The 26,257-nt window shown below is 40.5% G+C and overlaps 1 protein-coding gene and 1 pseudogene across 1 annotated transcript; both read right to left on the bottom strand.

Annotated features, from left to right (window-relative positions):
- Positions 1 to 1,428: 1,428 nt before the first annotated feature.
- On the bottom strand, positions 1,429 to 2,669 carry LOC108708874 (annotated as a pseudogene).
- Positions 2,345 to 23,851, bottom strand: LOC121393114 (serine/threonine/tyrosine-interacting-like protein 2). Its single transcript, XM_041583494.1, is given in 7 exon segments — positions 2,345 to 2,985; positions 2,987 to 3,104; positions 6,894 to 7,111; positions 7,604 to 7,706; positions 7,938 to 8,033; positions 12,451 to 12,554; positions 23,640 to 23,851. Coding segments are annotated over 7 exon segments (1,062 nt in total). The 5' UTR covers positions 23,750 to 23,851; the 3' UTR covers positions 2,345 to 2,672.
- Positions 23,852 to 26,257: the final 2,406 nt, after the last annotated feature.

Here is a 26,257-nt window from a genome sequence, read left to right as displayed (position 1 = left end):
CCTTATAAAAATACAGATGTGTAATAAGCAACCCCTTTTATAAAGCAATAGATCATAGAGTGAGTATCCCTATTACTAAGTCATTACAAGAAAACACTTCCCTACAGTTGGCCAGTTTTAAACTCTAGGAACATTTACAGCTGTGAAGTATTGCTGGAAACTGTGTGACATGAATAAGTGCTGTTTATATAGTGAATAAAGTACCCACTCTTGTAAAATATAAGTATATTATAAGTTACCGAGGAGTTTCATGACCATTTACAGGTCATGGAACTCCGAGGTAACTTCTAATATCCTTATATTTTACAACTGGGGGTACTTTATTTATTATAATACACAAGTTTCAGTGAGTCATGTGACAGAAATGACATCAGAACTCCCCGTTTATAAGGATATAATTTACAAGATACTCATGGCTTTTGTGTATTATATAGTGAATAAAGTACCCCCTCTTGTAAAATATAAGGATATTTCTTTTCTGACAGAAATTACATCAGAACTCAACGTTTATAACTGATGAGATCAGAACTCACCGTTTATAAGGATATAATTTACAAGATATTCATGGCTTTCATGTATTGTAAAGATATATTTTATAGGTGATTAATACCTGTAACAATTAAGGATATTAGATGTCGCAGAGGAGTTCCATGGCCATATACAATAGGTTTATACAGGTCATGGAACGCCAAGGTGCCTACTCATATCCCTATATTTAACAACAGGGGGTGCATCATTTATTTCAGTGATCCATGTGACTCACATTAAATCACTAAACACCATATGAGGACATCATTTACAGGTTATTTGTGCTATTGTATTCTGTGTTATTTGTTATTTTTTGTCAAGTTAACGCAGGTCAGTGATGCTTTCAGTTACTAAATAAAGGGGTGGTTTACTGTTAAGTTAACTTTTAGTATGTTATAGAATGGCCAATTCTTAGCAACTTTTCAGTTGGTCTTCATTATTTATTGTTTATATTTTTTTTTATTTATTTGCCTTCTTCTTCTTCTGACTCTTTCCAGTTTTGAAATGGGGGTCATTGACCCTATCTAAAAACAAAAGCTCTGCACTATGTGTATCGTTATTGCTACTTTTTATTACTCATCTAGGGTCCTGGCAATACTCGTATGTATGTTAACTAGAACCACACTCAGAATGAACTCTTATAGTATTGTAAACAAGAGCATTCTAAGACATTTGCAGTTTTGTATTTTGATTCTGCATGTTTTCATATTAACATTTTATTTTGAGGCATAGCATTAGGCTGCTACAAGTTCGTTTTTTTCAGCATGGATGTTATTTAAAAATTATTAATTGTCCTGTCCTCATCTTCTTCTCTTTCCTTCTGGGATCCCAAACTTCTGTCTGGCTGTTAATTTAATTTAAATCATTCAAAAACCACAAAAAGATTAAGACCAGCTGCAAAGTCTCTGAGATTAGTGCTTCCTATAACACACCAAGAGTAAGTTTTTATGTGAATTTCTATTTGTAACTGGCAAATCGTCTGACGTGGGACATTGTGTGATTGATTGAAAGGGGCTGCTGTTGGAATAGACATGGTTGCACAGTATTTATGAATAAAGCCTTATTAAAACAGATGTGTGCTTGTTGAGTGTTGGCTAATCTTCTTCTTTATATCTGCATAGCCTTGTCTTGGTTTCTTGCTGGTGGTTCCACCATGATGTCATTTTCATCCATCCCTTCAGCCTCCTCTTTGCGTTTCCTGAACTGAGACCATCGTCCAGTTTCCGTTAGACTGCTGCCATCTTCATTTCCCCCCCTCATCACTCCTCTCCATGCTCTGGTTGTATTTTCTTTTTGTGCCAAAATCTGATGTATCCGAGTTATCTGAATCACCAACATCTTCCCGCTGATATGTTTGTGGTCGTCTTGTGTTTTCCAAGTTGTACGATGTTTCTCCTAAGTGTAGATCTGGGCTATCTTCTCTAAAATTTCGATTAAATTTAGATGTTATAAAACTGTGACTCTCCTCTTCTTTCTCTGATACATTGGAATATCTCTGTGAATCCCTGGTACTTTCCATATAAGTTATCATGTTCTCATCTTCTTCTGTCAGCTTTTTGGAATATTCATAACCATTCAAGTGAGAACCTTCCTCTCTTTGGTACTCTGAGGTTGAGGAATGCCTTGCAGATAGACTTTCATTCTCTACTAGTCTTCTTGTTCGACCTGATGAAGGTTTATAACTGGGTAGATTAGTACTCAGCAAACTTTCTGTCTTGTCGTCTGCCTCTATTTTGCCTTTTTGTTTCTTAAATGCGGTACTGCACTTGCTACTACTAAAAATTCTTTCTTTTTGATACTTAGACATTTTCCCACTTATCTCCTCTCTTATCTCGTTCTCTTTCTGATTTAGCTTTAAATCGACGTCATCAAGAAAAAGTCCATAGAAGGGTTTACTAGTTGAGTAATCTTCCTCTTGCAAGAAGATATGTCTGTATTAGCACTTATTGGTGTGTTGTAGGACAGTACAGAGTCTGTGCTTCTAAAATCACGATGCTGTAATGCTGAGTTAGATAGGAACCACCTGCAGCTCCATATAAAGAGGACTTGTCATCGTCCACTTTCCTGCCAACATCTCCTGAGGTCATGCTTAAAGTAGAAGATGCTTGTGACTGGCTTGGTGATCTGGCTTTTTTGATATATCTTTAGGTGGAAGACCTTGCTTTCTTCTCCATTCCTTCATCAATAAGTGTTGGCTGCTTGGAGATCACGCTTGCCTTTCCCATGCTCATGACACTGCCCATAACACTGGTGGTATCCTCTTCCTCAACAGTTATAGAGTGAACTTTGGCTCCCGTGATGCTCTCAACATCCTCTTCTTCCACCCTTATGGACGAAGCTTTAGCTTCAATGACAGAGCCTTGGCTATTTGTCTCACCATCTTGTTCCTGTTCCTCCAGTAATTTCTCATTAAGTTCACGCAGCTGCTTTATAAACTCATCATTGGGGTAAATAGCTTTTTTTGCGCATAGTCATCAGGGCTTCTAGGATTGTCATATGGTGGAAGATCATTAAATAAGCAGCAACCAGGACTGTGGATCTGCTGACTCCCATTTCACTGTTCACTAAAACTTTACCTATTCATGGTGAGCATTTTCATAACATGGGTGCATATAAAAACAAATCTGTTGGTTGAGGAACACAATCAGCTTCATAAGATAGTGATTGTAAAACATCAAAACCTTTTTTTAACATGCCAAATTATTGTAGTTTTGGGCAAAGTTATCAAGCTAATGACCAAAGGACTCCGGGGGGCCCCACTTGGGGATCAGGTATCGGTGCAGTCCCCTATTCCCCTGTAAATGCTGCTTTGTAGCTCTAGACATTATTAGTATGGATAAATATAGTAGTTAGTGTGTTGCCCAACAGACTAGCTAGCAGGAGAATTGGTAAGAGGTTTAAGGTGATTAGTGTGCTTTAAGGTAGGGTATAGAGAGTGTTAACCCCCCCCATCCCATGCAGATAAGGTTACAATGGATATATTGTATATCAGTGTTTTAAATATTTTCCTTGTATAATTGTTATTGTTGAACTATAATTTGGGACTGGATGACAGCAGGGTGGCCAAATCTCATTTCTGCAGCTCTTTCCTCATAGCAAAACAGAGACCCCAGTTCCCCTTACATTTTCTCTTTGTTACTATAAGAAATATTCTGGGATCTTGGGTGGGAAAAAGAACAGGTTTCTAAACAAGTTTATTGAAGGGAAAACATTTGTATTGTGCACAGTGGTGTCTCTTGGCCTGATAAATCTGCCGCAGTGCTTTTCCACTCGCTTTTCTTCGACTTTACAGCTGTAAAACTTTGATAAATGTCCTCCATCGAGAACTGAGGCATTCAGCAGAGTTCTCGGCGTGAGACAATATTTCTAATAATCCCTTTTTCTGAGAGCAGTTTCTATCCTTGGATAAAGAGGCCCCACTAATCGCCTGCGTGTCCTTGATACAACTAATTAAAGGGGGTGGGATGCCAAGTTTCATATTTCTTGTATCATTTTCAGCTTCCTATTTCCTGTCATTTCTTTAGAAATAAGAATGATGTATAAGAATAGAAGTATGAATTGAATAAAGGAAACCTAAGAGGAAAATAACAAATGCAGTCTATCCAGTCTATCTAAGTGTTCGGTGCTTATAAACTCATAATAATACAGGCTGCGTTAAAGGGCAACTGTCGTTGCTATAAACAAAAACCCAAAGACGAAAGTCTCCGTCAAACAGACCCATGGGTGAAAGGAATATAAAAAACGTGTTGGGTTTGATGATCCCCTGTTTCCATAGATAATATGTCCTATGGACCCTTCAATCAGTATGGAGTGTGCAAAGCTGTCCCTGTCTGGTAAACTGGGTTGATAACCCTTGTTCCATAGATAAACAAAAAGACAGATAGAAAGATGGGTGGGTGGATAGATAGATAGATGATAGAGATAGAGAGAGAGAGAGAGAGAGAGAGAGAGAGAGAGAGAGAGAGAGAGAGAGAGAGAGAGAGAGAGAGAGAGATGATAGATAGATGATAGATAGATAGATAGATAGATAGATAGATAGATAGATAGATAGATGATAGATAGATAGATAGATAGATAGATAGATGATAGATAGATAGATAGATAGATAGATAGATAGATGATAGATAGATAGATAGATAGATAGATAGATGATAGAGATAGAGAGAGAGAGAGAGAGAGAGAGAGAGAGAGAGAGAGAGAGAGAGAGAGATGATAGATAGATGATAGATAGATAGATAGATAGATAGATGATAGAGATAGAGAGAGAGAGAGAGAGAGAGAGAGAGAGAGAGAGAGAGAGAGAGAGAGAGAGATGATAGATAGATAGATAGATAGATAGATAGAAAGATGATAGAGATAGATAGATAGATAGATAGATAGAGAGAGAGAGAGAGAGAGAGAGAGAGAGAGAGAGAGAGAGAGAGAGATAGATAGATAGATAGATAGATAGATAGATAGATAGATAGATAGATAGATAGATAGATTATAGACAGAGATAGACAGACAGAAATATAGATAGACAGATGGATAGGCAGAAAGATAGATAGATGATAGATAGATAGATAGATAGATAGATAGATAAATAGATAGATAGAAAGTTAGACAGATGACATTTACACTTTCAACAGACACAGTCAGACATGGAGAAAGCACGGATTCTGTTCTACAGTAAATGGCAGAAGAGCCCACACAGTACAAAGCATTTCCAGGGGCCGCTTCGTGCTCCAGACTTATTTCCGTGTTATTATAAACAGCAAACCTTAACCATTAATTCTAAGTATTTGTGAAACCCAAAGCCAGCCTTTCCCCTATCATATCATTACCCTCCACGTTATTTTTATCTGTTGTTATTGTTGAGCTGAAAATACCACACAAACACTGATGATTCATCAGAAATGCACAGGTCTGTCAGACAGCGGCGGTTTATTTTAGACCAATATCCTGCCCGAGGGGCCCCACTGTCAGGGAAGAGACTCATGTCCATTTTGTATTTTGCTTTGGAAGAGAAAGCTCAGTGTGTGCACCTCCTTCCCAAACAACTGCTACCAGGTTTATGGCCCGTGGCCATATTTATATTTGGAATAAAATTCCACATCAGTGGCGTTACGTTAAGTACAAATAGGCCGTTGCAGATAACCCTGCCCCTGCCGGAGGGAATTCTTCTCAGCCAGAGATGCTCTGATTTATAAAGTGTATTTTGGTTGAGTTCAGTTCCCACTAAAAGGGTTTCATGATCTGCGCGGTTTCTCTGACCTTTCGCTTTTTTTCCCTTTCATTATTTTTAATAATGAAAGGGATAACACCTTTGTCTGGACAGGTTGTTTTTTTTAAACCCAACAAAGAAAAATGACCAATATGTTTGGTCTATTTACCCTTTTTTAAAGTGAGCCATAGGACCTGATATGATATAATGTGAGTTTAAGGATTTCTTTGAATACATAACAAAGCACATCGCATTTCTTGAAGGATTAAAAAAAAATATTATTGCCCACCTATAGTAACACAAGGATACACAGAGTAACCTATATATTTTATTCTACTTATTTTATTCTACTTTTTAATCTGTCCACTGGGGATAGTAACCTATACGTTGACACCATAACATTTCATATTATTTCAGGGGCACAGGGAGTCTTACTGTTATATGTGATAAATGGCACTAAGTTGCCCAGGAGCATAACCCAATGGTATTGCCCAGGGACACCCACTGTCCCATTGCCCCGCGCAATGTGCATAACGTCATTGCACTGAAAACAGAGTGAAAATTCAAAATAAAAGGGATCCCAGGACACGGGTTCAATGCCTGAAAATAGGTCCTACTAGTTGGTGTTCCTGGGTGTTCTTGAGCCTCTATTTCGAGTGTTTCCTTCACGTTGTTCCTGATCACCGCCTACCACTGAACCCTTGCCTGTATACAACTAGGAGACTTCTTTATCCCGCTGCTACCACGAATTGGACTTTACGTCTAGTGCTTCCTCTTTGGTGCGGACTTCCCTACTTCTAGAGCTGTTAGGCCCTGACGATAGCAACCAATAAGATGCATTCTTTTAAACAGGTGACCAGTAAATGCTACCTGCTGATTGGATGCTGAGAGTTACTTCTTATAGGTCTTTTATAACATCATCTCCAAAGTGTACAACCCATACTGCACTTTCTTGCAATCTCCACCATTCACCTCCGGCTCTTCCATAAAACGTCTTCTCAATGTAAGCGAGTCCTGAGGGCAGTCCAATGTAAGATGTAAGAAAAGTAACATGGGAAGGCTTATAGACCCCAGCCCTGCCATATCATCACCTACTTGACTTATCTTTACACTACAATACAAAATCTTGTTTATGGATTAGATTCCTGTATAGTTATGCTACCCCTGTATGTAAGAAGAGCCTCATCCAGGAATTCAGCAGCAGGTCGCAGGAACTTTGAGATGTCTGAATCCGGGAAATCGTTGACTTCCACTCCCATGTACTGAATGTTCATGCCAGAGTACAAGTCAGGCCCAGTGAAGACAGTGGTGCCATGACCTGCATTTAAGATGTGGGTATTGCCCATTCTCTTCAGACACCCTTTGTTAACAGGCACACTCCTAAACAAAGAATAATAATAATCCCTTCAGTTACAGTATATGATGCCTCTCTTTCATCTTTCGAACTGAGATCAAACTAGTACAACTCAACATTATCGATGAACCAAGGGTTTATGGGTTTGGCCTTTCCATTATTGGATGTTATAGGTATAAGTGTTTATATAGCAACAACAGATTCCACCAAAATCAGGGGCGCTGCACCAATGAGGGAGTTGAAAAACTCACCTCAGGCAGCAACACCCCACTGGTTACCAAAAATGTAATACTGGAAATTAGGCTTTTCTAGTGCATAGACTGCAAAAGGTATTGTGAACTCTCAATAACAATTGTAAGCCTACTGGGCAAACACTTTAACCAATGCCTCTATATTTCTGAAACTGAAGACACTTTACTGAGGGGTTTCAGTCAATAACAAGAAACTGCTGACATCTTCTAGCAGGTCTTATTTAAATGTTGGAAAGTTTTTACGGTATTTTCTTAATCACAACTCACTTTTCGGCAATAAAGACATTGGGCCAGACTTCATCCACAATGTTCAAAGGAGATTCCCGGCGGTCTTTTATCAGCTTCCTCTGTAAGTCTAAGACGCAGGGGGGTAAATTTATCCAAGAGTGAAGTTCCGCCACTAGAGTGAAATTCCGCAGCTCTCAATTCATTTCTATGGGATTTTGAAAGGCGTATTTATCAATGGGTGAAAGTGAAAGTTCACCCTTTGATAAATACACCTATAAAAATCCCATAGAAATGAATGGAGAGTGGAGGAATTTCACTCTAGTGGCGGAACTTCACTATTAACTTCACTCTTTGATAAATATACGCCAGGGAGAGTTGAACAGGCTTCTCTCATCAATCTTCTCCAGATCCTCAACCATCAGCTGCTCAGCCGTCTCTAGCATCCCAGGGCTCACTGTGTCAATCTTCACTTCTTTGCCTTCAGCTCTAGAAAACAAGGGATGGTCAGTGAGAGGCCCATGCAACTCCTATGAAATAGCCGTCTGCTTGCTCAGGTTATAAGTGAATGGTGAAATTGCCCCAATTTGACATGTAACCATTGCACAACTAATTAGCACAGACTTTGGAGTGATGGAATATTTGCAGCATGATCATTTTTTGAGCAATTTGAATCCCCAACTATTTTTGATCCCCAACCAGGGACTCATGAGTAACCTTGGATGTTCCTCCCAGTGGCCTCAAAGTAAGTGCTTATTTTTTAACTTGGAGGCAAGTTTTGGTTGTTTAAAAACCAGGTGTACTGCCAAACAGAGACTTCTGTAGGCTGCCAATCCATATACCAAATAGCCAATCACAGCCCTTATTTTGCATCCCCTGGAACTATTTTCAGGCTTGTGTTGCTCCCCAACTCTTTTTACATTTGAAAGTTGCTCACTGTAAAAAAAGGTTGGGGATTCCTGCCCTAATGAATGAAGGACTTTCCATGTATTGTGGGATTTGCACTCCCCATGTGAAAGACTTCACCCCGGAGCATAGCTTTGAATGGCTGCCCATTATTGCTGTAGATGGAGACCATACAGTGCAGTGTTTATACTTTTCTGGGCATGATGATAGTTTTCCTTGACCTTTGATCTAGTGGGTTTATATATTAATGTGACTTCTCAGGGATTTCTAAAGTCCTTGTATGTTACTTTATGGTAAAGTATATTTTCCCAGAAAAAGTGGCACTGAGAACACAAATGACCTTCATAAATGTAAGAATATCAAAATAATCTCTGGGCTCATCTACTAGACCAGGGGTCCCCAACCTTTTGAACCCGTGAGCAACATTCAGAAGTAAAAGGAGTTGGGGAACAACACAAGCATGAAAAATGTTCTTGGGGTGCCAAATAAGTGCTGTGATTGGCCATTTGGTAGCCCCTATGTGGATTATCAACCTACACTGAGGCTTTGTTTGGCAGCGCACCTGGTTTTTATACAACCAAAACTTGCCTCCAAGACAGAAATTTAAAAATAATCTCCTGCTTTGAGGCCACTGGGAGCAACATCCAAAGAGTTGGAGAGCAACGTGTTGCTCACAAGCTACTGGTTGGGGATCACTGTACTAGACCTCACAACAAAATTCTAAATCATGTCATAGTAAAGGAGGGAGTGAACCAAATAAGTCTGAAAACCACTTCCTTATAATGACTCCACTGTTTGCAAATGGGCGGCATCTCTAGCACTAAAAAAAAACCTTACTCCAAATCCATTATAGGAAGGAGAGAAAGATGCCATTTAGTCTTCTGTGTCTTCCTAACCCTCAGTCCTTTTCATCAGAGATTTCCCTGGGAAAAGGTTAGTAAATATCAGTAACAGTAAAGCCCCTCTTGCCTCAGTTATAGAACATATGAAGGGAATAGAGTAGAATAAGTGCCTATGGGTATATTACAGTTAGTGTGAGGAATATCATTGTAATATAATTTATTACGTATAATCACATGTTTTTGGGGTTTAACATAAGCTAAACGATTTCTGGTTTCATTCACATTAAATATATCCATATTAAAATCCTTGGTTTTGTTGGTTGTGACTCAGCTTATATCTTCCTCTCTCCTTAAACAACCAGTCTATAGGTAAAGGTAACAGAAACACTAGAACAGTTAACTTTGTATTATAAACTGCTGATTACTAAATGGGACAGAATGCTCTGTTATACAGATAGCTAGAATCGCAGCTGCCATAAAGCAGGACAGGACTGCTGCTTCCAATGGGGATCAGATAGGATCTGTGCAGCCACTGGGACAGAATGCTCTGTTATACAGATAGCTAGAATCTCAGCTGCCATAAAGCAGGGCAGAACTGCTGCTCACAACCCCTCATGTACATAAAACATACAGGCACACCTATTGTAATCTATGAGTGCACTTGTGACTGTTGTTTAGCTCATCCAACGGGTAACATAGTCCCTTTAAAACTGACCTTCCTCCTATCATTAATTTACTTCCAACATTCACAGTAAGTCACCCTTCCCAGCGAGCCCCAAGTACACAGCGTTTATAAATCTGACATTTATTACACGGAACAGTCTTGCTGTCAAGGTTACTGTCTTATAATTACCTGAGCTCTGCTGCTGGACAACAAACGCCACAGAATGGAAACCATAGCCGAAATGTTTGTTTCTGCCGCATTACGATACTTTGTAACAGACTAAGTTTTGTTGTTTCCCCACAGGGTACTGTATAAACCATACAATGTATAGCTGCACTACAAATCCTTTTGGTTAATGGGTTTCCACATTACGGGTGCTATATATTTTATCTTAAAATCACTAATTAAACAAATCATTTATAAGCTCATTAACAGTAATGTTTGGCTGCCAAAGGGATTTGTTAATAGTATAAACCTTAAAGGGGTTGTTCACCTTTAAATTAACTGTAAGTATGATGTAGAGAGTGATATTCTGAGACAATTTGCAATTGGTTTTCATTCTTAAATATTTGTGGTTTTTTAAATTATTTAGCTTTTTATTCAGCAACTCTCCAGTTCGCAATTCAAGCTAAAAAAGGAGAAAAGGCACAGGATACTCTGTAGTATACAATGATTCTTCAGCACTTATCTGTTATCTACTGTGTATCATGTGCTTGACTATCTGACCCCATGGCTACACAGCAGCTTGTTTATATGAACTATAGTAGTACTTATCTGTTATCTACTGTGTATCCTGTGCTTGAATGGCTGCCCCCACGGCTATACAGCAGCTTGTTTATATAAACTATAGTAGTACTTATTTGTTATCTACTGTGTATCCTGTGCTTGAATGGCTGCCCCCACGGCTACACAGCAGCTTGTTTATATGAACTATAGTAGTACTTATCTGTTATCTACTGTGTATCCTGTGCTTGAATGGCTGCCCCCATGGCTACACAGCAGCTTGTTTATATGAACTATAGTAGTGTTTCTGAAGCAAACAGGTCAGTTTTACTAGTGCAGGGCAACAGTACATGATATTTTCATTATTTTAAAACAGTATTTTGGTGTTACTGTTCCTTTAAATGGAAAACATGTTCAACGTTTGGTTGAGGCCACGTTCCTCCCAGCCCTTTATATTAACGAATTTTATTATTCTGCTGCTTCAGATGCAGTGGCGGAACTACCAGGGGTGCAAGTGGGTGAGACTGCACCGGGGTTCGCACCCCCTCAGGACCTGCCAGTGGTTTGGGAGTGTGAGAATTGGAGGGGGGGGGGCCTGACTGCATGACCTGCACCTGGGCCCCATGGGGGGTAGTTATTGCTGTTAAGATGCCTGCAGATGAGATAAGGAGGCTTAGCCGAGGCACAGCAAATGACCCTATTGTACCATACACACTAATGGGACAAAATCGTATTGCAGGCAAACTGAAAAACTGAAATACTATTATAAGATAAGTGGGTACTTACGTGGTGACAGTGTCTGTTTAAGCACCTGTTCCAGTCTGCTGGATTTTGTTTGTTTTGCTGTGTTTTTGCTCAAAGTAACACAGACTGCCTATACAATGCTTTTTTTAAAAAATTTACCTGCTGTGTTCTCAATACCCAGCATCTGTGCTTGTTTATGATAAAGGTTACAAATTATCCTGAAAAGATACATATTTTGGATGCTAAAATATAATCAGGAGAGGGGGGATCTTCTTATGTAAATATTTATATTTGTAGTGTCTCACCACTTTGTTAATCTTAACCTTCCCAAAAACAGTTTTGCTCACATTTTTATTTTGCAGCTTCCATACCACTCCTGTCCCTTCTTATTCTCTCCACTGGTGGTCCTGACTACTCCTTGACTTACCACAATGCTCTGCACTCTTCCAAGACTCTTTTTCTTTCCAAGCTAGTTAATTGCAGAACATGCAAGTCATTGCGGGACGTGGAGTCTTAGCTGGAGATGAGCTGATTAAAAGTGACCATACATACTGAGATTTACTTTTTTCGAGAGTTCACCAAAAGAGTGGATCTCTTCCTGGTATGCCCAACTTTAGGTGGGTGAAATTTGGCTGATCCAATTGTGGGTCCTTGGGTCCAATGATCAGATAACAATAAGGAGATTGTGGGTGGTTGGATCAAGGACCTCATCAACAAACCAATGTGGTCCTCGTTCCAGTGAGATTTTTAAACCTGCCTGATCTACATTTGGCCAACTTCCGGCCAGGTATCAATTTTACATTTTTCAGGGGACCAGAAAAAATTATGTAAAATCCAGGAAAATGTAAAATCAGGAAAATGTATTATGCATAATATATATAGAGATGGGGCCACAAAACAACAATGTAAAATGAGGGAAAACTTAAAATCAGGGGATGTAAAATTGAGGTTTCACTGAATGTAACTCCCAGATACCCTACAGACCAAGTGTTCTCATGTTAAAGAGAGACCCCCTTTACCTTCATTTATGATCTGCTTAGCACCCACGAAGGATGAAAGATGGATGGGTTCCAGGAATATGCTCTCGGTGTAGGCGTCGGAAAACATGGAGAAGCTGGAGACAAAGAGCAAATGTCACACATCTCTGCTGAAGATCCTTACGGCCTGTTTACTAACATGGTTAAACTTTGCTCCGGCCCATTAACAAATAGCAATTGCTTTGAGAATTCTGTCTGCCCCAGACTGATCAAACCTCATTGCTGAAGTGTTGCTGTAGGCTACAGGGCCAGTGGAAACTGTGATATCTAACGGCTTTGTTCTGGTATTAACTACTGACAATGGCTCAGTAAAGTCGAAAACTATAGCAGCTCCCACTTGTATATACAGGATAGAGAAAGACATAGGAAGGAGCTCTGTGCACCCTCTCAGACTTTAGTGTCTAAGGGAAACCACAATGGCAGCTCCTACGTATCAATGCTAATAGACAGGGGAGGAATATTCTATGTCCACAATACCCTAATACTGTATTTGAAGCATTATGGCAGCTCCTACTCATCTGTGTAAATACAGATATATAGAGAGGAATGATCTGTGAACAGAATAACCCATGCCCCAGGTGTTGTACCATTTGTTAAAGGGGATATAAATGGAACATAATTAATATGCTGGAATAAAGTATATTGTCCGATTAGGTTGACTCAGTGTATCGGTCTGAGGCAGCAAAATATCATTTCATTACTGAGCTCAGGTTCACAGTAATCAAATTATGGGCTAAGTCCTAGAACTATATGCACCTCACGTACCCAAAGTAGACTTAGTACAGTGGGGCAGCTGCTTTATACAGTGACCTGGGAAAATCATTCGGCCCCATTATTGGTATCATTTGATCTCAGTTGTACAAAGGCAAAGCAAACCCTTCGTTCATTTCCTCAGGAAAGAGGATGAGCATTGAGCTGCCCCCTATATAGTCAGGCAGGATGAGCTGCTGTCCAGGCTGAGGGATTTCTTCCTGATTCGCTTAGAGGGGGGACAGGGGGATTGCAACTGTGTGCAGATCATTCCATCCACTCTACTGCAATCTCTCCAAGCAACCTCAAAAAAGCCATACACTAGCATGGGCCAATTCATTCTGATCTAATTGTTTGGGCCTGGTCCAATGATCACATCAGAATAGGAGTCTATGCACATCTGGTAGTAGGGGACTGCATTAATGGGCCAATAGATAGATAGATAGATAGATAGATAGATAGATAGATAGATAGATAGATAGATAGATAGATAGATAGATAGATAGATAGATAGATAGATAGATAGAGAAAAAAGGCAGAGAGATAGAGACAAAGATAAAGATATACATAGTGCAATGGTGTGGAGGAATCATAGATCCTCATGAGCTCCACACAGCCACAGGGTCTGCTCCACCTATTGTTACCCACTAAATAGGAGTAGTTCTGTCCTTCCAGGCAAAGCCAGAGGGAGAAAAAGATAGATGATAGATGGATAGATAGATAGATAATAGATAGATGATAGAGAAAGAGATAGATATATAGATATGATAGAGATGTAGATATGATAGAGAGAGATAGCTGATAGATAGAAAGACAGAGATGATAGATTAGATAGATGGACAGACAAACAGATAGATGGAAGGGCAGTAGTGTGGAGGGATCATAGATTGTCACCATGTCCCCCTCTCCTCATGGACCCCACACAGAAACAGGGTCTGCTCCCCCTATTGTTAACCCACTAAATAGGGAAGACGGGGGCTGTGGGGCAGTTGTGTCCTTCCAGGCATAGCCAGATTAACCCTCAGACCCAAGTACAAAGAGTCCAAGGTAGGCTGAAGGACACAGAGAGCTGACATTTTTTAATTGCATCAATGTCTCAGGCCTGTGTCGGGATGTTAATGATTGTGATAAAGGTCTGTAATAAATGGCTGAAATGACGACAGAATAATACATGAATTCACTATGTCCCTTATGTGCAGCCGCCCCCAATGTTCTCTGGGTCATTATCCCTAGGTCTGTGCTGCCTCTTATATATATATGTGTATATATATATATATATATATATATATATATATATATATATATATATATATATATATATATATATATATATATATATGGAATCATTTTTTTTTGTTAACATTGGGCCCATACATCATTTAATTGCCTTTGTGGCCCTGCTGCGTCAGTCATCAAATACCATTTTTCAGGGAATTTGGCTGCCCGGGTTCTGCAGGAGCATATCCATTATCATTAAAAAGACCAAAAACCAAATTTTTCTTTCAAAAAAAAAAAAAGTCCTGAAATGTGCCTTTTTGCTGCATTCCGCTGTTATAAACCGCAGCCGTCAGCGATCCCCCCCCCTAGAATTACAATGCGGCAGCCGGCTCTAACAGCTCTACATCAAGGCCCTTTTATTCACAAGGGGTTAAGCACCGGTTCCCCTCATGTCTCGTTATACACACACACAAAAAACAGTTTCGGGGGCTTCTATTCATTCCTGGCACTTGATTTTAATGTTAGCTGATTCTATCACTCAATCCGCTCCATTTTCCTATTTAATGTCTTTGCCTACAAAAGCCCCGGCCCTATCTCCTTGTCCTCCTGTATCTGATTCCTGGTTCTATTCCAACTTCCAATTATGCGCACACCGAAAAGCGATCAGCAAAGAACACAACCTCACTATGAAAACACATCACAAAAAAAGGGAAAAAAAATCCTGTTTCTGCGGTGGAAATAATAGTGAGGGATTCAATCAGTGAGGACCACTGGATTTTGTATCCAAGGTGACAGGAATAAGCATCCACATTCATCATGTTATATATTACCAACGGATCGATACCAGGCTAGCCATCTGGATACAGGTCGAGAGGGAAGGATCATCAAGCCGTGCGTTTTTCATGTGCTTCCCGGGGCATTCTGGGAACGATGAGATGGGCGCTTCTTTATCTTGATTTTTCTTAGCAGAGAATAAAAGGGCATCAAATGCCACTATATAAATATAAAAAAAATACATATAAATATCAGGGGAAAAAACGCTATAAACCCATGAATTTAAAACAAAACGCAGTTTTTTTTAAAAAAAAAAAACACTTTTTCATGAAAAAAATTCTAAGAAGAAGCTTTAGCCAAGGGCAAATGAAGGTGATACGATTTTAACAACATGAACATGGACGAGCCCTCGGGATGGGTGCTATAGTGCAGCATTATGTTAAACGCCGCATCTCTGCCGTCTGTTCCATAGGGATAACAAAATCATAGGGAAAAGGGAACAGCGGCTAATAAATTCCAGGTTTTTTTTTTTCGATGTTTTCCGTAAACTCTCGCCTTGAAATGGGATTTTAAATAAGGGCAGTGCAGTGTCATGTGTATTATCCAGCTTAACCCTCGGTTTAATTTCCACTGACTCAAACACACAGGTGGTGATTAAATGTATATACATATATATATATACACAATAACCCAAGCAATTCCTAATTACAGGTTAAACGCCTTCTATTTGGAATAGAAAAGGGGCAAATTAGGAGCAATCCCTGGGGTGTGAGAGCCTCCCATAATGTGTGTTTTGTGTGTTCTTCATATTTGAAGTGGGCAGGACTTCCAAATAAAAATATCCAATCAGATCATTATGGTGTCCCCAGAGTTGGATGACGTCGACTATCAAGGTAAAAGAATGTATATGGAATGGGGGGAGGGGGACGTACCTTAATGGTGATTAGAATTCAGATGTAAGGAAAGGGAATGGCCAGTTGGAAAGATATAAGTGCAAGTTCAAAGGGTAATTTTGACATGTTTTTCCCCCCAAGAATAAGCTTTTTGACGGATTGGATAATTTTTAAAACTGGGATTACATCCCTTTTGGTGATCAGCGCGTCATGATTGCACCTATTGACGCAACCCTGGAGCTACTGCCATCTTTGAGGGTGCTCCAGGGTTCCCGTGTCTCAAGGTGCACAATTCCGAACTGAAGTACCATAGAAGGACCATGTACTTTTCATGAATTGTCTCACTTATGCTGCCATAGTTTTATGGGATCTCTCTGTACAGGCTATGAGCAAACTTAGGAGGCTGTTCCTGCTGAATTGTGCTTAGTACAGGGGAATACCTATGCTGCCATAGTTTTATGGGATCTCTCTGTAAAGGCTTTGAATACATTTAGGGGGCTGTTCCTGCTGAATTGTGCTTAGTACAGGGGAATACCTATGCTATCATAGTTTTATGGGATCTCTCTGTACAGGCTATGAGCAAACTTAGGAGGCTGTTCCTGCTGAATTGTGTTTAGTACGGGAGAATACTTCTGCTGCCATAGTTTTATGATAGAAAATGAGTCCTACCTTGGGAACATTGCCTCCTAAGAGATAATCACTTTATCCCAGGCTGACCCCTAATGAGTGGAGATACCACACTGCCGATTTCTGTATCATCAAGATAATTGGCACTAGGGACAAGATAATACCTAGAATCCAGTCAACAGTCATACCCAGAGATAATGGGGCTTCTTGCTTAACCCCTTCCCATGATACAAGTGCCACATAGGGCTATATAATATTGTTCTGTGAGTAGCTTTAACCCTTAAAGTGCCTTCTCTGGCACACATTGTAATAATATATATATATATATATATATATATATATATATATATATATATATATATATATATATAACAATGTCTATATCACATCAAATTCACAAATTGAACTGTATAGGAGATGTAATCTTTGATACTGAGAGTTTGTATTTATATATTTTTCTGTACTTGCAAAAACCTTGGTGTCTGTCTGCACCACTAATATTGCAACTTATCAGACTTTAATAGGAAATCACTCAGACAGGCTGAAATATTCCTGCTGCTAAACAGCCTTACTTCTATACTGCCTTCTTATTCTTTAAATGGAATCAATTCACCGTCAGCGTCATGTCATGAACCAGACATCTAATAGCAACAGGCTTGTCTTGCTGAGAGTGAGCAATGGGATAATAGTCTCTGGGAAGGGAGTGTGACTGTGGGATAGCAGGTATAGTAGGGAGAGATGGTGTCTATAGTAACAGTGGGATAATAGTCTCTGGGAAGGGAGTGTGACTGTAGGATAGCAGGTATAGTAGGGAGAGATGGTGCCTATAGTAACAGTGGATAATAGTCTCTGGGAAGGGAGTGTGACTGGGATAACAGGTATAGTAGGGAGAGATGGTGCCTATAGTAACAGTGGATAATAGTCTCTGGGAAGGGAGTGTGACTGTGGGATAGCAGGTATAGTAGGGAGAGATGGTGCCTATAGTAACAGTGGATAATAGTCTCTGGGAAGGGAGTGTGACTGTGGGATAGCAGGTATAGTAGGGAGAGATGGTGCCTATAGTAACAGTGGATAATAGTCTCTGGGAAGGGAGTGTGACTGTGGGATAGCAGGTATAGTAGGGAGAGATGGTGCCTATAGTAACAGTGGGAACTCCAGCAGTGACCAGGAGGTGTTGGAATTTGTAGTTCATGGGTTAATTTGCCCAGCACAGAAAGCCTAGATTTAGTTAATTTGCAATTAGAATTCTAAATGCAAAAAAAGAAGCTGTTTAGATATTTATATAAATGCAAATAAATATGGAAATGTCTGAGCTGTAAATGATATTCATGAATAACATTTCCTGTGCAACTGAAAGGGGATTAGATAGGGTAATTAGGGTATATTTTTACATACACAAGTAGCATAATTTTGCATATGTAATAAGCAAGAATAATTGCATAGATTTTGCATATGCATTTCTTGTTATTTATTTAGGGCAGGGACCTGTATATTGTGGTTTCTCATCGGTTAATAAAGGCCAAACCTGTGACTCCTCTAGCAGCCCCAGAGGATTGCCAAGTGCTATCGTAGGTATTCCCCTGTACTAAGCACAATTCAGCAGGAACAGCCCCCTTAGTTTACTCATAGCCTGTACAGAGAGATCCTATAAAACTATGACAGCATAGGTATTCCTCTGTACTAATCACAATTCAGCAGGAACAGCCCCTAAGTTTGCTCATAGTCTGTACAGAGATACCACAGACCAGTTCACTTGAGTAAGGGGGGCCACATGCAGAAACTAGGGTTGCCACCTTTTCTGGAAAAAAATACCAGCCTTCCTATATATTTATCTTTTCTCCCTATTAATAACATTGGGATCAACCATCATTTTTACCGGCCAGCCCGGTAAAATATTAGCCAGATGGCAACCCTAGCAAAGATAATAAATTCAGCCAGCACTCGGGTCAGAATTCAAGCAGGGACAAACCCTTGTTGAGTTTATTTGCAAGGTGCAACGTTTCGGGGTAAACCCCTTTGTCAATCATACAAACCAGTGTGTGGAAAGGCTATTTAACACCATCCCTTGTGTAGCTAATTAGCATAATTAATTTTAACTGCTCACAATTCAAATGACAAAATTCATTGCAATTGGTCCACTTACTAATATTACATAGTAAAATTTGCTAGTATTGGACATTCAGTAATGTTGGACACTATTTGGACTTTTTTCCGAGGTTTTCTGGTTAACAGGGTTCCTGGATTTTGGATACTAAATGGAGTTTTTGGATAATTCAAGTTTTGGAGACATTGGGTTTTGTTGCACTTGAGGTTTTATTTCAAATTTATTTTACTATGCAATATTAGTAAGTGGACCAATTACAATAAATTTGGTCATTTCGACTGTGAGCAGTTAAAACAAATTAATTATGCTAATTAGCTACACAAGGGGTGTAGCCTTTCCACACACTGGTTTGTATGCTTGACAAAGGGGTTTCCCCCCCGAAAAATTGCACCTTGCAAATAAACTCAGCAAGGGTTTGTCCCTGCTTGAATTTTGACCTGAGTGCCGGATGAATTTATTATACTAATTTTTAGAGGATCCTGAAGCCTTTTTCACCGGGCACAGGGTAACATTATACTAACCCTAGCAAAGACCCCAATATACTGAACAAGACACAACAGATAGTTCCAGCTTCATTAATTACAATGTATGAGTGAGTAGTAAGTCACCTAGCAGGGATGTATTTGTTATTTTCAGATGCTGAAATCATTAATAATATCAGATCATATTGGTACTGGAAGTTGACAGTTAGGAACATGTTTCTTGGATCTATTGTTGGACACAGAACATCATCTGCCATAAACCTTTGTTTTCATATAGTTCCATGTTTAGCCACTAGAGGGCTTCTTTGTGGGAGAAATGTTTCCAAATCCAGTAATATATCTACAACACCTTCCTGAGAGGGGTGAAGCTCCTTATATAAGGCTTCAAACCACAAAGCAAAATATAAGTGAATGAGGCTGATATTAGCAAAGAGTAGAGATTGAGCATTTACATATATAATACACAAAAGCCATGAATATTTTGTAAATGATATCCTTATAAATGGTGAGTTCTGATGTCATCAGTTATAAACGGTGAGTTCTGATGTCATTTCTGTCACATGACTCACTGAAACGTATGAGGATATTATGAGTTACCAAGGCGTTTCATGACCATATAAAAACACGAGGCTGAATTATAATAAATAAAGTACCCCCAGTTGTAAAATATGAGGATATTATAAGTTACCTCGGAGTTCCATGACCTTCGGCCTCGTGTTTTTATATGGTCATGAAACTCCTCGGTAACTTATAATATCCTTATATTTTACAAGAGGGGGTACATATATATTTATGTATTAGATGCATGTTTATTACATATTGGTGCCAGGACAGGTGGGCGGGATGTATGTCAGTGGTAAAGGTACACGGGCCGATAAAAGCCGCCAATAGACCGAGTCAGCAGCTTATTGGCACGTATGTGGGGCCCTCCGACGGGATTCCCCAATCGATATTTGTCTGTCGGCCAGATGTCGATCGGGCAGGGTTAAAAATCCCGTCGGATCGCTGCCGCATCTGTTCGTAGATGCAGTCCCACGATCCGAGCACCTGTATTGGCAGCATTATGATTTGGGGCCCATGATCGGATCAGCCAGATATCGCCCACCTCAATCGACGGAGCAAATCTCTACGTGTATGGCCACCTTACTAATAGTAGCCTGCCTTCAGCACAACAACTGTTCACACCAGTGCCCAGTGCCAGAGGTAACCCCCTTCTGTCTTCTAAATGTGGCCCTATTCTATTGCTGTGACCCAGTCCCCTGTGCCCATATAACAGTCAGGGTCCTGTGCATAATAATTTTAATTACAGTCACAATGTTTGAACCTCATCTAATAAACTATAGTAGCCAATTAGCTGTTTGCTTTTAAAGAGGTGATCTGTAAATGCTGCCTGCTGTACAAGTCACGCACCAAATTTAGATTGGGAGACACACTGGGACGGGACTTACTGTGACAGAGAAACTCTGCTGCCAGCTTCACACATTCAGCCAGTATAACAACTTGAACATATAGAATAAATTAGATAACCAAATTTAAAGTGACACTGACACATTTTCAGCAAAGACCGGTGTTATTAAAAAATCGACAGCTCAGATTTCTGTTAAGTGATATGGACTTTGTTTGTTAGGAAATTCTCGGTGTCCCTTTAATTTTAATATGTCAGCAGCCACATGGGCCCCCTTACAGGAGCCATTTTTGACATGAATTAGGTGCCATTCAATCATAAAGCAGCTGTTTGCTGTGACTCATGAACAAAAGCAGGGGAACCATCAAGCTTAGGGAGAGAAGGATTTAAAGCAGCAAATGAGCCCCTCACAATGCAGGTCAAGCAATGAATACAGAAGGTAGGCGCATGCCTCAAGCTATACATGTATATAGCACTGCCTTAAACCAAAAATCAAAGTCTTTTATCCTGACTTTAGGAACTATGGGTGGAGTCATGCAAATTGTTCTAATGTAAATATGGCCAAATATGTGCCCAGAGCATAAACAAAATATGCTAAATATGATTACCCTGCTCTCTGCTTACGCCCGCTGCTTCGTTGGCATAGTCAGATAGGATTTATACATGCAAATATGTCCCAGCCTGAATCTGCATAATTATTGCATATTCCTGTCCCAATCTGCATATGTAATTAGCTGTGCAGAGCAGTGGTAGGGAAAATCAGAACCCAGTGTCAGTATTGCCTTTGCAATATAGGGATCTTGGATTGTAAGCTCCAATGCGACAGAGACTGCGGCATATATCAGCCGTATATAAATAAAGCATAATAATGTGTTCTTTCCCTATATGAACAAACCCAGAGCAGCTCCATCCTCCCAAGGACAAGAGGCGGCACGTGACGGATCAGAACTTACACCCCGACACAAAGGGACCATAATGACTATCTGTGGCCATCACCTGGGCACCATTGAAGCACCTCTCCTTGCTAAATAGGTATTTGTGCGCAATTCCTGCCCTTTGCCCCCAATCTATTTTGGAATGTGTGACACTAACAAAGGGGAAGACAAATACTGGCTTCCTGCTATAACGAAATGACTTACATATTTTAAGCAGATATTTAAAGGAATACCGTCATCTGAATTAAAAAAAAAAAATTTGGGAATGTGTCATATTGGGTAAAGTTCTTTACATGAGAATGCATACAGCAGCTCAATGCACGCCTCATTAGCCATTCTTATATATATATATTTCCTTCTCATGCTGTGCGACTATTGTAGCCCCCGATTCATTCACAAGATAAGCTTTCAAGTGATTCCCTCTGTTCCGGAGGTCAAGGTGAAATCTTCCCTGTTTCCTCTCTCTCATTGTATCCCCTTATGTATCAGAGCACGACTGTGTGCACCTATGTTAGATTGTCAGTAGATTGTTTTGCTGTGTCAGTGACCTGCACAATGTGCGACTTGGCCCTAGAAAAGTATAATTCGTCTTTATTTATAATAAAGGGATTGAGGTATAATACAGCCCCATCTATTACTTTAGTCAGCTGCACAGACACAGCATTCTGTTGTCATTCCAACCGCATGAACTTCTGCTCCTCCAGAGGCTGTTCCCCAGTAAATGCAGAGTAATGCAGCAGAGTTGGCAGCTGCCATTTTCATCTGGTGGGCACCAGGGGCGGAAATACCAGGGGGGTGTGATTGCACCTGAGCCCCCACCCCCCTTGGGGCCCACCAGATGCAAATACCTACTGAAAACTCGGTCCATAAGAGGGTGGGGGTTCCCCAGCTCTTCCGACTGCACCCAGACCCTAGCACTAGTCATGATATTGGAGGGCAATGCTTTAAAGGGGATATAAAAATCATACTTCATGTGAATGCCGTTTTATATCCCCTAGCTAATGACACCAGCAATACAGAACAGTCCAATACTCTTTTTTTCTCTTCAGCACACCGCTTACTTCTTTTCGGGTGGTTCCACTCCCAAGCCACCTTCAAGCCAAACAAAATACTTTCTTGAATAACAGCATATGAGGCACACCATCATCCGGCTTTGTCTTTAAAAGCATTTTATTACAGTGGAAAATTCACCTGAGGAAGGGGTTCCCCCCCCGAAAGCTTGTGTTAATTTTCTGCTGTAATAAAATGCTTGAAAAGCAAAGCCGGAGGATGGTGTGCTTCATATCTCGTTATTCAAGAAAGACCACCATTACAGAATGCAGGTGCAACCTTGGGGTCTGGACCCTATTTGGAGCTTTTGGAAGGTGTATTGGGCTTTTAAATGTCCCTTGGATAATTGTCCCCATTAGCATAGAGCGTGCAGTGTGATAGTTAAACAGCCCTGTAATATAGAACCACAGAAGGGGCTTCCATGAGACCAAGATCCCAAAAACAGCTCGTCCCTAACAATGACACCCGGGGACAATTTCAGTAATATTCACTTATAACAAGTGCCATTATTCTTTTATTCCCGTGAGGCTGTCACACAGCGTGATTGCATCTGCAAGGAGAGGTTTGCAAAGCCTGATCTGGCTCTAGTAAGCCGTTGCAGCTTCAGAAAGGAGCTTCTGAATGGTTGCTATGGGTTACTAGACCTGTTTGGTTTTTATTACGTTACCCTACTGGATGGTTAATAGATATCCCTTTCCACTAACCTGGCAGGCCCAATCCAGCTCTTGCCTTCTATAATTAAATTTTTGCAACCCTTTGCAATAAAAGGGAAAGTATTAAAGACAAGGTTATACCTACTTATCCGCACACACGCACCGCATGTCATGGCTATTTCCTATCTGGGCTTAGTTCCCAGGGTCACCCTGATGCTGACACAGTGATAAAGTAGGAAGAGAGGGGCGCTGGGAAAGCTTTATGAATTACCTGCTGGGAGATGGATTGTGTAGGTAGTGAGCCTGCACTGCTCTGACGTCGTCTTCTGCACCTTCATCAGGAACCACTTGTTCACCCTCCTGATCTTGACCGGTTGCCATGGTGATCTGCTTTCGATGGATGTGAGCGTTGCAGCTGTGAATTAAAATAAATAAAAAGGTGCGACAGGGCTCAGAATTTGTCAGAGAACTGGCAAAAAGCCAAGTGGACGGCGCTATTTAGACGTATCTGTAGATTCTGGAGGTGAAACCTCTGCACCCAACATCCTCATTATTTAATACTAAAATATTAAATGCTGCTGTATGCTCCTTACTGCACACCAGTCCGCCCAGATCAGAGCAGCAACGACAAAATATGAAAGCAAAAATGAATTCTATGCAACAAGGAACCTTTCTTGTGTTTCTCGATCATTAACTCGATGCTACTAAGGCCTCTAAAACCACTGGAAGCTGCAAAGCTGGAAAAGGGGTCGCTGACCCTGCCATTATTGTTGGTCCAGTTGTAAAGGCAAAGACAATTGCCTTCAAATACAGGGTCAGTGCATGGGGACCCTCAGTGGCCACAGAAGAGGTATGTTTTTCTGCAGAATAGCAGCAGCTACAGCAGGAACTGTCCCCAAAGGCAAATCAGTGTAAACAATAGAATAATCGGGCCATGAGCTGCTGAGCCAAAATCATTTGTACAACTGTCAGAAAAATACCCCAATCGCCCCATCTCCGGCTCCAGAGACTCCCAGCTCCCTTCCCTCTCTCATAGTTAGAGCTTTCAGAAGTCGGATCCCAATCAGCAGAACAGGCCGCAGGCTCAGCACACACTGTACAGTCCCTGGTGAACATACACTGACTTCTCTTAGCTTAACCCACAGCTTAACCCCCACCAGCGTAGGCTAAGGCTCTGATCTGCCCCCTGGGTGGGTAATTTAAGGGAAGGAGACAGAAGGAACTATTTGCACTGAAAGAGAGAGATAGAGAAAGCAGTTGAATAAAGAGGTGCAGAGAGTTTCCTCTCTAAAAACAAGAGATGGGTGGGCACCAATTGGTTTTGCAGTTTAAAAGAGACCTCTATGAATTCAGGGCAATTGAATGAAGTTGGGCATAGACTGTAGGATCTGCTTGTTTGGTGAGAGCATAGTTTTTTACTATACGTTAGAGTTGTACAGGGGCATTGTTTCTTGGTGAAAAGCGACAAAATCTTTTGCTTATCCCACTCGTTCAATAACATGCGTAAAGTTAGCTTAAAAGTGAACCAACCCCTTTAAATAGGATGCTGGTCTGACAATTTGTTGGGTTTGGAGGTGGATTTGTCAGGCCAGTTGCCGTAAACTCTGGGCTTTATGTAAAAGCACAGGGGCTCCTGGTATGACATTTTGGACCTGGTGAGCAACAACAAGGAGATGCTTGATATATTTAATCACAATGCCTGGAAAGAATCAGGTTTCAGATCATGTTTCTAGGTTTGGCTGAGGATGCTGGGAAATGTAGTCTGGCAAACGATAAATAAAAAAAATTATTGGACACTCCAGTACAGAAACATGTTCCGCCCAAGCACTGGAACAATGGTCCGGGCTCCTCTGTTGGTCACATATTGACCCCTCTAGCAGGAGAAGGATGAATATATTTGTACAAATGCTGGAACTTCAAAATAAATCCATTTCAGAATAATCTAAGAGCCATCAGAGCAGATAGGAGTCACTGGGCCACATTACCATGAGCAGAGAGTGAAGCCAGGGATGGAGGAGTGATACAGAGTGTGATTGGGACGGGAACCCTATGGTTAGACAGAGAGATACATATTGATACATAGAAATACCTATAATTTCACCAGGATGGAAGATGAAGCTACAGCAGTGCAGCCGGGTAATGATTATGCACCACCGGCTCCCACTCTATCGGCAGAATAATGGCTCAGCACCATAAAAATCTCAATCCCCCCAAACCAATGGGACCTTGCTGATCAATATGAGCCAATCACTGTGTCCCAGAATTGATCTGTTTGCCACAATGACTATGTTTATCCCCCTTCCACTACCCTATTGTCGTATGGCCTATAGAGTGCAGCTGCTACACTGACAAAGGGGCAGCATACAGATGGTTAACTTCTGTCCATTCCCTTGCCCTGCTCCTGCCCACAAACAGTGTGATATGGAGGGGGGAGAATTATCTGTAAACCACTAAAACAGAACTCAACTCTTTTGCCAAAGACAAGTTGACAAATAGTAAGAAATTCCCTGAAAGGATAAGTAAACCTTTAAGATGAATGATTGTAAAATTGATGAGGGGGCTTTTCTAACCACTTTTGTAATTTACATTTCATTATTTATTTTTCTTTAATTCCAACTGTTAAAAAGAATTAATTTTGTTACAACAGCGCCACCTGCTGGTCAGTTTCCCACCAGTCTGACCACCAAGTCAAGTCAAGGAAGTTGTCAGGAGAAAGAAAGAGGCTGCTCTGATGTTCTTCTGCTTAGGAAAAAATTAAAAACCTTTTGTCCAACTTTTCCTAAGAAGAACAGAACATCAGAACAGCCTCTTTCTTACTCCTGACAACTTCCTTGTCTGTACAGAGGGATCCCATAAAACTATGACAGCATAGGTATTCCCTGTACTAAG

This window comes from Xenopus laevis, chromosome 2S (assembly GCF_017654675.1).
Source record: "Xenopus laevis strain J_2021 chromosome 2S, Xenopus_laevis_v10.1, whole genome shotgun sequence".
Classification (NCBI taxonomy): Eukaryota; Metazoa; Chordata; class Amphibia; order Anura; family Pipidae; genus Xenopus; species Xenopus laevis.
The sequence above is the reverse complement of the archived record's forward strand: the minus strand, read 5'-3'. Positions and strand labels throughout refer to the sequence as shown.